The sequence below is a fragment of the Piliocolobus tephrosceles genome, chromosome 6 (genome assembly GCF_002776525.5).
Source record: "Piliocolobus tephrosceles isolate RC106 chromosome 6, ASM277652v3, whole genome shotgun sequence".
In the NCBI taxonomy this organism is placed as follows: domain Eukaryota; kingdom Metazoa; phylum Chordata; class Mammalia; order Primates; family Cercopithecidae; genus Piliocolobus; species Piliocolobus tephrosceles.
The window spans coordinates 44,054,691-44,069,924 of NC_045439.1; the positions used below are offsets into that span (position 1 = coordinate 44,054,691).

General features: G+C 33.9%; 2 protein-coding genes across 3 annotated transcripts in view; one reads left to right on the forward strand and one right to left on the reverse strand.

The window, feature by feature from the left end:
• The window catches only part of KCNH5 (potassium voltage-gated channel subfamily H member 5), a 952,486-nt gene that overhangs the window by 467,675 nt on the left and 469,577 nt on the right, over positions 1–15,234 (forward strand). The window lies entirely within an intron of this gene.
• The window catches only part of LOC111554508 (potassium voltage-gated channel subfamily H member 5), a 307,063-nt gene that overhangs the window by 142,895 nt on the left and 148,934 nt on the right, over positions 1–15,234 (reverse strand). The window contains exon 5 of the mRNA XM_026456131.2: positions 10,969–11,168. Within this exon, the coding sequence (XP_026311916.1) occupies positions 10,969–11,168 (200 nt within the window). The remainder of the gene's footprint in view (positions 1–10,968; positions 11,169–15,234) is intronic.

The following is a 15,234-nucleotide window of genomic DNA, read 5'->3' on the forward strand; positions in this document are numbered from 1 at the left end:
ATGATCTAGGTCCAAGATCTCTAATTATTTCTCATGAGCCCATCATGCCTCATCTGAGCAACCTGAACATGTTTTCAAATGGTCTCTGCTGCATGGTTTAATGCTGAGATTAGGACAATACAATTTCAGTCAAAAGCTAATGGGATTTATCTGGGGTGTATATGATGATGATGAGTGGGAAGAGTAAGGAAAGTTTATTTAGAAGAATAAACACATTAAAAAGAGCCATCATTAAGGTGTGATAAGGAGACACTTGTCTACCAAATACTGATATTCAACAAGCAACAGAGTGACTAAGAACATTGCCTTCACAGTGCAGACATAGTACAAAATCCAAGTTCCCCTATGTGTGATCTAAGGCACGTTATTTAACCTCTTACAGCCCAGTGTCTGTATCAGTAAATGGGAATAATTATAGTATATATGTGTTGGAAAGAGTAAACATTAAACATACTAAGATTATTGGCCTTCTAGATTCACAAAGATAAAAAGAAAATTAATACCTAGTACTGACAATGTTGTTCTGAAAAAAGACATATGTAAATTAATGTTGGTTGTAGCTCATTTGATATTTTATAAGAAATAAGCTACAAAAATAAAAACAAAAAAATGTACATAACCTTGGACTTGGCACCCCTTATTATCAGTGTTTATCTTAATGTACTCATTAGACATCTTAAGTATTCAATAATAGGTGGATGATGTAATACAGACCTAAAATAGACTACAAATGTTATTATATTGTATACTTATAACATAAATAGATGTTCTCAAAATCATACAGATAAATGTGACACAATATACTTCCATAAGTCGTAGCATTATGCGTGACATCATATTTTCTTTTTCTAGCTCTTTTTTCTAATTTTATGTAACAGTCATGTATTCTACTAAACAAGCAATTTTGAAAACAAAATGGTTATATAAATATTAACACTTATTCATAATAAATAATAGATTCTAATATTTCTTTATCCTTGAGAGAAGCAGTAGTAGGAGTAAAGCTATACTCTGATCTGAATATATTCTGATATTTACCCTGCAGACTCCCCTGTGCCATCTGTGCTGTCACAATACATATGAGTTAAGTCTGTGGATAATGCCCTCAAAGGCAGCAGACCCACATATTTACTTAGCATTATTCTAAACAAATATGTGACAATTAGTTCAATCATATTTGGGTACCAATATGTCCCTGGATCAATTTATGTGCTGTTATTGGTATTAGAGTAATATTTTAAACCATCATGACTATTCAGTGGAAATCATTCTATTATTTACATGGAATGCACAGGCTATTTAGTATTATTAATTTCTTTAATGAATGAGTTATTAGTAGTTAACAGATTAACTAGGTCTTTGAATTTCCAGCTTTCATTTGTTTTCTACCTTCAGACCAGTTATTTGACTATTAACACACAGGTAATTTGAATGTCATTATAAAATAGGTGAAAAATTTCAGCTTCTAACAATCTTTCATGTTCAAATTCTATTGTTTTTTCTATTACTTTCCTTGACTTTCATCTTCACAACTTAAATTCACTCTCTCCTTTTTTAAAATCTGACATGGCTTCCTGTATTGCATTTCAAGCACCATCACAATATAAAATCATATGTTTATCAGGATAATTATTGAAGATTTTTCTCCCCCATTAGACTTTGAACAACCTAACAGCAGGGATTATGTTTATTTCTATTTATCACTCTATAGCAAGGACCACCAACCCTCTAATACCATAGTTTCCTTTGATATGAATGCAAATACCAAAAATGGCTACATCCATATTTTTAAATTCTCCCATTACATGGATCTTTCATAAATTTATATATGCCATCTCTCAGAGATGTCCCAGTATAAACTAGGGACATAATGACTTCCTCAAGGAAGTATATAAGGTATAGAGAAATGAGGAAGGTTGCTAACGTGAGAAAAGAAGAGAATGCCTCCTGAATGTCTTATGAAAGAAGTCAAGAACCATAAAAAGCAAAGCTGAGAGGAAGCCATCAGGTTGCACAGCCATGCAGCCCTCTCCTTGACTCCAGATCCATGACCAGAAGGGGACATAGAGCAGCACCCCAGGCAGCTGGCAATGAACAAGATGAATCTCTTTCTTTTTTCTTTTTTCTTTTTTTTTTTTTTTGTGATGGAGTCTTGCTCTGTAGCCAGGCTGGAGTGCAGTGGTGCAATTTTGGCTCACTGCAAGCTCCGCTTCCTGGGTTCAAGTGATTCTCCTGTCTCAGCCTCCCGAGTAGCTGGGATTACAAGCACACGCCACCACATCCAGCTAATTTTTGTATTTTTAGTAGAGACAGGGTTTCACCATGTTATCCAGGATGGTCTCGATCTCCTGACCTCATGATCCACTCACCTCAACCTCCCCAAGTGCTGGGATTACAGGTGTGAGCCACTGCACCCTGCTGAATCTCTTTCTTACATAACAATTTTTCCTTTTCTTTTAATCTATTCACTATATTTTTCTACACCCTGTTGCTGCCTTCTGCTGTACCAGACAATGATGCCCATGGTTAGTTGGCACTACTAGTAAAGGAACTAAAAGTGGGTTTTCAGTACTGAATATAAATGATATAAATGAATACAAAATCAAAAGCAATCAGCCTGAGCCAAAAGACAGGCATCTTTTAGTTGTTACCATTAAAAAAATCAAGAAAGAGACAGGAGAGTGGGTGGAGAGGAGAAAGCTACAAAGCACTGGATGAGAAATGAAAAATAACAAACACAGCCAAATAATAATAACAACAGAAATCGAAGAAATTGAAACATTGTTTCTTAAAAGTTCAGTTTATAAAATTCAAATCTGCATAATTCTACTTTTACCTTAAAAACTGAAAAAGTCTCAGAAGCATTATGGTCTCATTTAAAAATAAATGTATCAAAAGCCATTACTGCAGATTTACGGCAGTGGGAGTTTGAAAACAGATCAATCAAGGCAGCTCAGAACAAAATAATAGGTTGGATACAAACACCTACTCATACTATAACACTGTCTGCAGCATGTGGAGTCATTCATGATTTAATTTTTCCCCAAAGTCTAAAATATATTTCTGTTCAATGTGCATACATAGAAGTATGTCATCCATCCAAATTACTCCACAATTGATGTTCTATTTTCATCTATACTTAAATAAAACAGTGCCCACTGAATACCAAGCAAAAACTAAGATTTAAAATGGTGCCAGGCATAATGCAGTGCCTGTAGTTTATAACCTGTAAAGGATGAAATGTATTATAACCACAATAGACTAAATTATCTGCTACCTCTTATTATTGCCTACCTTGTGCAAGCACCATGTGGGCATTTTTCAACCTCCAGCCAACTAAGTAATGTGGCCGGTGGTGTCTCCATTACAGATGTGAACACGAAAGTATGGAACCTGATCCTCACCGTCTAGATGAAGTAGGGTACTGAGCAATTTATCCATAGACCTCTGTAAACAATCCTACCTTCTCATTTCTGGACTATGGCTATCAAATGATTCCTTTGGTCCTTCCTCAGAAGCTAGTATCAGAGTGATGAGAAAATGAAATATAAATTAGCCCACACTATTGCGCTAAATTTCATCGTGATACAAGAAAAGAACGTGCTTAATATTATCCCCAAAGATAGGTTTGAATCATATAACACAGCTTAAGATTTGACACATGAGAAGTTTACTAATAATTATATTAGCTGCAAATAATATAAAGCTTGCAATGGAACCCTCTTAAACTACGCTAAAAGCCAGTTTTAGCATATAGAAAACTAATATAGAAAACTAATATATACATATATATACGTTTATAGAAAACTAATATATACGTTTGAGTGTTCCAAATTACCATTACAAAAAATATTACTTAAAGTTTTCATCTGCTCGTATTGTTTTCAATAAGCCACTGGCTGTTATTTTACTTAACTTCTGATACGCGAAACGAAAAAACTGAGGTTTCAGATAAAATCTACTTTCTCAGACAGTATGTGTAGGTCAGCCAGAAAAGAAAAATGTCAATAATAATTCTGAATGCTTACTTTGTATTATGTCAGTAGGTAACAACTGAGAAACACATGTAGATGAAACAATAGTTAAGTTCTCTGATTATGTTTTGGTACTGATAGAAAAATTATAGTTTTCATACATTTGTTGCATATTGCTTTCAAATAACAAGCTGAAGAATAGTTTCTTATAATGATATGCCAGTTTCTTATAATAATTTCTTAATAGCGTCTCTTGCTCAACAAGCAGGTAACTTAAAGACCACAGGGAAAACTGCTCCTGTTGTCCCATACTGGCCTGGCGTAGCCCCTCTATTAGACATTCTGAGTCCTCCTAATTTTTTAAGGTAGTATCACCTTGGAAAAGTTCTTTCATTTCGTATGTAAAACCATAGTACTTAGCTGTCCTAAAAAAAAGTTGTTGGAAAATATTTAGTGAATTATTATAGATATTTATTCTATAATTATTTTTATATAAAATCCCTTACATACATACATGTAAATTGTAAATGAGATGTAATATATAATAGTACTCCAAATCATTCAGACACAATCATATAATCTTACTGTCAGGAACTGTAAGTTCATTTAGTACTATGTTCTACATATGTGCCTAAATCTTTTACTGGCAGACTGTGAATTTCCTCCTGAAACAAATCATTCCATTTGTTAAAATGCCAAATACTTCAAGTTACCTGTCATATCTCTCCCAAGTGTTTTCTCGGCTAAACTAAATATTCATATTTCTTTTAACTACCTATCATATAACAAAATTCCAAGAACTTTATGCCATCATGCTTATCTTCTGATAAGTGTGCTGCTTATAGGATGGCATTTCTTTTAAAATATCCAGCAGAAGTTGAACACAATATCTGAACACAATCTATGATCTGATTAAAATAGGCTCTATTGGCATGATCATTATCTTTCTTGATTCAAAGGCTAGATTATTTTTAGTGCATCTTAAGACCAATTCAGTTTTATTTTATTATATTCACATGGATATATTTACATGGCTTTTTTTTTTTTTTTTTTTTTTGACAGAGTCTCGCTCTGTTGCCCAGGCTGGAGTGCAGTGGGGTGATCTCAGCTCACTGCAGCCTCCGCCTCCCAGGTTCAAGCGATTCTCCTGCCTCAGCCTCCTGAGTAGCTGGGACTACAGGCGCTCACTACCATGCCTGGCTAATTTTTTTGTATTTTTAGTAGAGACGGGGTTTCACCATGTTGGCCAGGATGCTTCCTATCTCCTCACCTCGTTATCAGCCCGCCTCGGCCTCCCAAAGTGCTGGGATTACAGGCATGAGCCACCGCATCCGGCCCCTATATGGCTTTTAAATACAAAACATTAATCGGTGGAGTTTTCTTACAAGACTAGTGCCTTTGCTCTTGGCTTCAACTATGATACATATCATCACGGGAACCTCTTGGAGTATTTTAATATCAAACCAAGAAAATGATGACATGTATGAAAATATAATCCATTTTTCATATCTAGTAATACGACGAAATATTTAAACATCATTTCCCCAATTTAAAAAACATACAAAATTAAACTGTCAAAAGGAAATTACTTTAACTTGTAGGAAAAAAAAAGTATTGCCTACTGTATTTGAAAGCAAAATGCTTTTCTGATAGATTTGGTTAAAAGATAAAAAATTTTAAAATGTTCAAAATTTCAATTTACTTAAATTCTAAAGGCATACTCCTACATGATTTTTGTGTGTAATGCTGCTGGGACATTTCATATAATAGCATCTTCCTACTGATACCTTATGTTTACTATAACACACATGAAACAAAAATGAAGACCAAAGAGCTTTTTCTAATATTTTTCAAGCTACGTGTTAGAGAAAAATGTAAGATATTGGAAAAGACAAAAGGTAAGGTTTTAGACCTTTCATTCTATGAAACAAGCTGAAAACAAATCCAGTATAATGGGAGATATGTGGTCTACACATTGTTTTACAAGTCTTATATTTTTTTCACATGGTCCAAAAAGCTGAAAATAAAGTCCCTAGCCATTTACTTCATTTGAATTATTTCCCAGTGAAGTCATTTCAAACTGCAGCGTCGAATTTTTTGAGCTTTAACCATCATCCTTTCTATTTTTCCCCATAATCTCCTCTTCCCCTTTTAAATCCTCACTTATTCCACCCATTTCTTTTTCCTTCACGTACGCAGAATATTAGCAAGTAGGAAAGCCCAGAGGATGGATTTGGCTATTAAATTTAAAAAGAATCTAAAACAACTGTACTAATGAGCAGTCAATAACGTATTTTCAACTAAATAAAATTGAACTAGGCACTGTTCTATATTAAAAAAATATTGCCTAAAGCAAACTTTCATGACAGAAATGCTACAATCTCCACGTCAGTACAGATTTTAATGCCACAATTATATTCGAGAAAGCATTATTCACATAAGGCATGTTAAGACAGAATTAAATCACAGTGATTAATTTGCTTGTGGATTAAAGCTGAATTCAAAAATCTATAAAACTAAATATGTGGAAATGATAGAAGGAAATCTTAGTCATTGGGGTGAAGGTTTTTTCTCTAATTAGCTTCAACAAATCATTAAATTTCTTTGTACAAGCAATTGAAAAAATATACAGCTATTTTTAAACTAACCAGAGAAGGGAAGAATTAAAACAAAGACATTTGGCTTCATATATTATATTTCCTTTTAAAGTATATATTCATAGCTAAATTTGATAACCTCTATTTAAAATATTTGAAAAAAAATTTATCAATAAAATATAAAATAAGAAACATATAGTAATAAAATGTATTTGCCTTACGGAGGAACAGGAAGTCTACTAGAGGTCTCTAACATTAAATACTGGATAATTGTTAAAATTCAGATACTGTTTATTAAAGCTACATCCAAAAGTACATACATAATTCTAGGATGGTGACTGCAATTATGGAATTTATATTATTATTGTCATCAACCTTTCATTTTATTTTTCCTACACTTATATTTTAACAGGTTTAGTCAATTTAACTCATAATCAAAAGTCTATGGCATAGATAAATAGATAATTGATGATTGATAGAAACATAGATAGGTAGATACACACACACATACATAGAAAGTTTTGTTACAAAAGCTATATGTGCTCACTCGCTGCTCTTTTGAGAACAGACTATACAAGGGACAAAGGTGGAAGCACAGGCCAGTTAGTTGGTACTAGAAAAATCCAGGGAAGACATGATGATGATGTGGACCAGGTGATAGCAACAGAGGTGGTGAGAATTGGAGGTAGAGCCAAAAGGATTCAGCAGAGGTTTAAATGTGGGAGATTTTGTCTTAAGCAACTGAAAGGTAGTGTTTCCATTAATTTCACTGGGAGAGAATGTCTGTAAAACAGGTTTTTAGGAGATGATTGGAAGTTTGGTTTTCGACAACTTCACTGGACATGAGTAGGCAGTTGGAGGGGAGAGTCTATAGTTCATGGAATCGAGTCCAAGGTAAGTATGAACATTGGGTGGTGTTGGTTTAAAGTCATGAGACTGCAGGGTATCATGAAAGGACGGAATACAGACAGAAAAGGGACGAGGCACAAGGACTGAGCTCTAAAATACCACCAAATTTTAAATATTATCTTACTCAAATTCCTTTCAAGAAACGTGCTACCAATTTACACACCTCCCAGAATTATACAATAATGCCAGTCACCAGCCTTTGCTAAGATTGGGCATCATCTTTGTCCATTTGCCATATTAAAAATGTTTCTATGTCTTTCTGTTTATTGTTTTTTAAGTTTTAACTCTTTATTCCAAGTGAAAATAAGCCTCTTTTATATTTATTAGTAATTTGCATTCTGTCTTCCATAAATTACCTATGTCCTCAGATCATTTTTCTCTCCAAGTATTTTAATTCTTCTTATTAATTTATAAATCACTTTACATATTAAGGTAATTAATATTTCACTTGCAAAATTTGCTGCAAATGCTTTATGTCATTTTCATTTTCGTAGTTTTCTAGTGTGAAAGATTTTATACTTTTTAGCAAAATCTATTTGTCAGTTACCTTGTTATATATTCCATTACTTTAATATGTACAAAGATAAATTAAATATATTCACACATTTTCTTCTAATAGTTTATAGTTTCTTGTTTTTTGCATTTAATTCTCAGTTCTTCTGATATTTATGTTAGGTCATGAGTGAAGACCCTTATAAATATTTTCTTAGATTTTTAGTTCATTTTATAATGATATTAAGTAATATGTCAATTCCATCTTTACAATTCATTCTTTAACTTATGTTCAGTTCTTCTCCCTAGTGGAATCTAGTTCTGAGATATCTATTCCCTCTCTTTTCTTTGGTTACTAATTCTTTTGTCTATGCTTCAAGTCTTTATTATTGTATTGTATTATTGTATTGTATCTTTATTATTGTATTTTAAAATTAAATATTTATATATACTATTTTATATATAATTTATGTTATATATTTATATATAATCTATATTATATATATATATATATAATTTATTTGTTAAATAGCAGAATGCCTAACAGGCATAGGAGTCTTCTGCTCTAGTCGTCAGGTTCTTTACAGAACCAGAGAGCTGAATGTCAGTTTTTGTTTTCCTCTTGTTTAATATAGCATATGGTGTGTAATCTAAGGATTATTTTTAAATTCAGTCTCTTCGATGATGCAGTACTAGAAATCCCTACACCCCTTTCTAAGCCCAGAATTTGGCAGATGTCTTTCCTTCCTTCTCTTTCCTTCAGTGCTGTTAACCTAGAACTTATGCATCTGGGTGGGGATTTTCTTAATAGACTGGGATAAATCAATACAGGCATAGAGTATGTTTCATACATGAACAAGGAAACTTTTATATTTGTCACAATTATTTAAATATGCTTCTCTTATTCATCAAAAACAACTTTAAGGATTCCTCACTCAGTTAAAAGCCACATCCATGATTTTTTCTTATCCAAATGCTAACCAATTTTGATATCTTAAAATATCCCCTTAAAAAATCTTTTCATTGAAATTAAATTTTTATTTCACTTTTAGTATTAGTCTCCCCATATTTATTCTATTACTCCATTTTCCTTGGATACTTTGCTAATCAGAAGTACCTTTCTTTAACTGCAAATGAGCGAGTAAACAAAAAAAAATATTTAAGGCAGTACATGGTAGGTACCTAGAAATTTTTCCCTGCCACATGGCATGTGCACTTTGAGAGACATTGCATGCCAGTGCAATAGACCCTAACTCCATCATGAATCAGACAGTTAAGCATGTCCTCAAGCAGAGGCTTGAAGACAATCTGGTCAGCTCCATTCATGAATAACTCAGTATTCAGGAACATAGAGAGCAAGGATTCAAAACTCTGCCATGTACTAGATTTGTGCCAGAGGCCCTGGCTTAGACACTTTTTGAATATGTAAAAGGACATTATTCTATCATTTACTGATTTTTTATTAGTTACTATATGGCTCTATTGCATTTTCCGGAAAGGAAAGTTTCTTGCTGAGATAGTGATTGCCGAGGCTGGTGGTTGTCTCTTGATCTGTTTCATTTAATGTGGACTTCAACGGACACCCTGCTTTTGATGACTTAAATTCTGTTACCCTCACCTTCACCCAAGGAAGATTCTGTTTCTTCTTTGGATACTCTCTCTACTAGCCATATATTGGCTCAGATATACATTAATCAAATTCCATAGAAATGCAGTTTGCTTTTTTCCTTCTGTGTTCATGCATACCACTTTTAAGGGGCCATTTAACTGGAAAATTTATACTACATCTTGTAAAATACCGGAAGAGGAGTAAATCTCACCCCCTTTCACAATTCCTCCACATAGCTGCCCCCTAATATCTCACCTGCACTCCTTCTGAAGGCTTCTCTCCCTCAACTCCTATGTTCCTCATCCATTCCCTACACCTCCACTCAACCCTCTATTCCTAACAACACCTGCCCTGGCTTAAAAAAAACTTACATGTTGCTTCATGAAATTCTCCTAACTAAACATCTACTTTTCTCATTTGCTTTTTCCCTTTGACAGTGAAAGATGCTTTTTGAGTGAGTCTTAAAGGAAAACCATAAGTCAATCTCACGAGGTTAAAAGAACACACACAAAAAAAAAAAAATTGTGGGAAATGGCCAGGAAGGTATTATGCCATCTAATTATCATATGTCAAAAATCAGTACCTAAGAAGAATAGTCTCCACTGATGCCTATAAAGTAAAATAGCTCAAGACTGGTTTCCTCTAAAACTCTGTGCAAGCTTTATTTTTCATCTTCTGTATTTGATGTGAATCAGCTGGGTGTAGGAAGTGAGGACTTTTTAAAATTTGTTTTTATTTATTTCAAGAAGGATCTTGAGTTCTTCTTTGCCCCAAATATGAGATAGATGAGAAAAATTAAAATCAGCTCCATGAAAAGGCAAGGAAGAGATTAGAGATATCAGATGATTGGAGAGGAAGGCATCTATTTTACAGATGTGTGTAAGGCAAACTGGAAAATAAAGAATTGTAAGTTCTTTATAAAACATATGAGATGGGAGAAATTTAAGTGGAGGACAGCATAGAAGGCACATACATTTTTAATTTGTAGCCAGGAAGTCTCTTTTGAATTTTTAAATGAGCAAAAAAGGCAAAGGGAAAATCAAGAATAAATTCTAGCAGGAAAAATGGCAGCACTCTGAGTTTTAGAGGAATGCAACAAATTACTGTGACAGATAATGAGTGTTTTAGGGAAATGGAATAATGAGGTATTTCAGGAACTGAAGTTTCTAAATTGAATGTGATGACTGGTACTAATTGATGATGAATGGTTCGGTGCTTTGCACCCTCTAAGCACTCAGTAAATATGATTGATTGACTGATATGCCACTTACAAATGCAGAATAACAGTTATGAAGCAATTATACAAGCAATACGTGAGTGGAAAAGCTTAATGCATCTGAAGATCCTACTAAAATGGAAACTAAATAATAATAATAATAACCCATACCTTTTCTGTGTCAATGCCTTTTGACATGGACCATGTTGAGACAATATAATCCATGACTCGCTCACTAAGGCCTTTTGGGACCTGATAGAGTTTTAGGAAGTCCCGTACATTATTCAGCATCTCATGGTATCGGTTGGTGTTGGCATACATTTGCTGGAAAATTGTTGTAACATTTCCAAAAATAGTTGCATAAAGAAGAGCTGAAAGGGAAGAAATGATAAAAAATAAAACAAATATCTCACATGAAAAAAATACGAATATTTGCTAATCAATGAATAATTTGACAGAGACATCCTTATAAACTTGTAGGGGTGAATGCATGTTGAACTCTGAGAAGATTGCCTGACACCTGGTATACCCTCAGAAAACATTACCTTTGTAGGAGAAACATGACTTTATGAGCATGCACGACTCTAGGCAATATGACAAAACATAAGAGTCACCACAATATTTTCTGAAGAATCAGATGATCCAAAGTTATAAGTTTGCCTAAGAAACCCTATTTGTTAGTAGATTAAAGTTATCCTCCACTTTGTCCTCCTGAAGGAAGCCTAATCAATTTAAATTTTTCAGAGATTGATGACCCAGTTTAGAAACATATGCTCTTTCTCATTACCTGCTCCTTCCAGCTTTTGGAATACTTCCCTGGTTATAAATATTTTTGACAGAACATCAGAAATTTAGGGAGTGGAGAGAAATTAATGTGCTTCATGTTTAGAAGGTTGTGAAGATAAAGAGATTTGGAGTTTTTAGCTAAAATAAAACTTTGGCAATGCTGAGAAATTCCAGTTATTAAATTCATATAATTATTCCAGTGATTTTTTTATACCATCATTTTAATTAAATGTAAAGTTAGCCCACTGACGACTGTCATTCATCTACGGGGGACTACGGGTGGTATAGGGCATTTCAAAGCCCCGACTGCTCCCTCCTCAATCCATAATTCACCAACTCTTCTTTCTCCAGATGTAGTCAGGCTATTAATGCTGACAGGATCCTACAAAAGCTTATTTAGAGTAGAGTTCAGCCTAAACTGAACAAACTTCCAAACTTCAATAGCACACTACCTGCAACCTGCCCTGCCCCTCTGGTTTCACTCCCTTGTTAACAGGAAGCTTTTTTGAAAAGGGGGCAGTACTTTATTCACCTTAATGTCAGTACACAGGCATTCCATAAGCATTTCACAAATAAGTAGACTCACAGGCAATGATAATTTCCATCCTACATCCTCCAAGCATTTGAAAAATGACTCTAAACAAATATAGGTTGTTTCACTTTGCAGTTTCATCAGCCAAATCCCATTTGATGGAAGCGGTATAAAACCAAGCTAGTGAAGCAACTTAAGATCTTTAATATACTGCCTTTAGAAAATTATTTGTTTTTTTTTTTCAAGAAGAGCTGTTCTCCTCTGAGTTCTGAGTGTAACAAACTATAATTTCACAACCGAAAGCTATTATTTTATAAAAATTTCATCAGTTTTTCTGCTATTATTTGATGCCAGTGCAGGACAATTTTTTAAGACAGATGATATTTTGTTAGACCTGAGTAGGAGGAATAGAGCGTTGACATTTCCCAACTGAGTCTTTATACTTTTGAATATTCGTATTTAAAAATGAAAAATTATCCTTTTGTCAGTCTTTCAACATCTTGTGTGCATATATTTATTTTCATACTTTGAAATAAATGTGTTTATCTTTAATGTATCAATTTTCCATGTTGAAATGAAGAGTTTACTAGGATTGTGGATATAGTATCCTGAGATCTTGATTCTATAAAGAATTATTAGGTTTATTAAAAGATATAGAGTTCTTTCCTAAAAAAAAAAAAAAAAGAAAAGAAAAGAAACTAAAGGTAATCACAGACTTAACATCTCTATTCCACCATGGTTGCTCTTAAGAAAAACAAACAGAAATAAGGTTAACAAATTAATGACAGCAGAATCATCTAGCAAATACGGAATTTTACATTTTCAGAAAAGAGAAATAAGAAAAATTTACATTTTTAAAATAATGAGTATTTTAGGGGTTAATGAAATAATGCTGCAATTATGATTTTTAGTAGTGCTCAGCTATCATAAATTGTCAATAAATGTCACAGAACTACCTATTATTTTAACATGTTTAACTTGTTTGGCTCTCTAAGATGTTTGAGATGGGCTACGTTTGCCAAATGTCTTATTACTGCCTTCTAGTTTAACAAATTACTATGCATTTCATCTTTTAGGATACATTAAATATATACACAAAATATATTCTGCTCATATAGAAAGTTTAAGATAAAATATGAAGAATCTGCTAAGGTATTAAAAGTTTGCAGCACTAAGAAGTGAAGAATTATCAACATTCCATTAAGTTTGGCATATTATAAAAATATCCACTTTTTGATTCATTTTTCATTTTCATTATTTTATGAACACATAATAATTATACATATTTATGAGGTATAATGATAGCTTGATATAAGCATATAATGTATAATGATCAAATCAGGGTAATTGGTTATCATTTCTTTGTGTCAGGAACATTCCAATTCCACTCTTCTAGTTCTTATGCAATTTACAATCAATTATTATTCCCACAGTTGCCCTATTGTGCTGCTGAACACTGGATCTTACTTGTATTTTTGTACCCATTCACCAACTGCTCTTTACCCCTCACTGCCTCTCATTTTCAAGTGAACGTAGTGTCTCTGCATCGGATAAGACTAAACAAGATAATAATTTAAAGTAAGAGATGCAATTATACGTTTACACTTTTGTAATTTTATTTTGAAATAATTTTAGACTCAAAAGAAGTTGCAGAAATAGTGCAGAAAGCTTGCATTACCCACATGCAGCTTCTCACAAGGATGACATCCTACACAATTATAGTAATATAGCAAAACCAGGAAACTAAGAATGGCACAGTACAATTAACCAAACTAGAGAGGTTGTTTTTTTTTTTTTTTTTTTGCCAGTTTTTCTTTTTTTCATATGCACTTGTTTCTTCAGTGTATAGTTTTATAAAATTTTATCACATATATAGATCCATGTCATTTACATATATATTTAAAAAGAGAAATCACTTCTTCCTTATGAATATCTTCAGTCTTGAGTATGGAATACATTTCAAAAGAGATAGTGTGACAGCATGTATGATACTCCAGCAAGCAGGAACAGCGCTGCCCACTGCACCTGTGTTCCAGAACAAATGGGCATATCTTTAATGACAGAGGCCTTGGAGCATGACACACAATAATAAGGGAAACTGATCTCGGTAGAAGCTCCCTCTAAACTGTCAACTCTCAAAATAATACCTCCCTCCCATACTACAGACACACCTGTCTTCTTGGATGTCTCATCATTATTTGGATCTAACACATCCAAAAAGGAACTCAGTCTACAGCACCCTCTCTCTAACAGCCAAATGCACTTTTCACCTCCGCAAACAGCAAAGCCATACCTGGTTGCTCAGATCAAAAATCTCAAAGTTATTCTTCAATTCATTCTTTGATTCATCTCCTATATCTGATCCATCAACAATTCCTGTTCGCTCTACCTTCAACATGTAGCTCCAATTCAATCACTTCTCACTATCTCTACCAGCATTCTTGCAGTCTCTAAGAGTGTGTGTCTTTGGACCAATTACTAAACCTCCTTTGGCCTCTATGTCCTCACTTAGAACTTTAAAATTACATTGGAATCTTCACAAAAGGGTTGTGATAAATGAGACAATGCATATAAAACAGTATTAAAAAAGAGTCTAGTAGGGACTAAGTATCCACGAAATGCTATCCATCATCATCACCACAAAAATCATTTCCCAAACAAAAAGAATAATCATATATATATATGATCTTGGCCACATATAATCATAGCACTGCCTCTTCCACTGACCATCACTCCTGTCAGTCTTTTCTTCATTCCCTCTGCTTCAGTATACATCTTCTTGATGCTAATTAAACAATCTACATTAATTAATTCTTCAGGGCCCCTTTACTAGCTGTTCCTTGAACACTCTTCTCCATGATCCTCACTTGGTTTGTTTCCTCTCCTCATTCAGGTCTCTGATCAAAACCTGACTCATTGGCTGGGTGCAGTGGCTCATGCCTGTAATCCCAGCACTTTGGGAGGCCAAGGCAGGAGGATCACAAGGTCGGGAGTTCGATACCAGCCTCACCAACACGGTAAAACCCCGTCTCTACTAAAAATACAAAAATTAGCCAGGCATGGTAGCATGTGCCTGATATCCCAGCTACTTAGGAGGCTGAAGCAGGAGAATCGCTTGA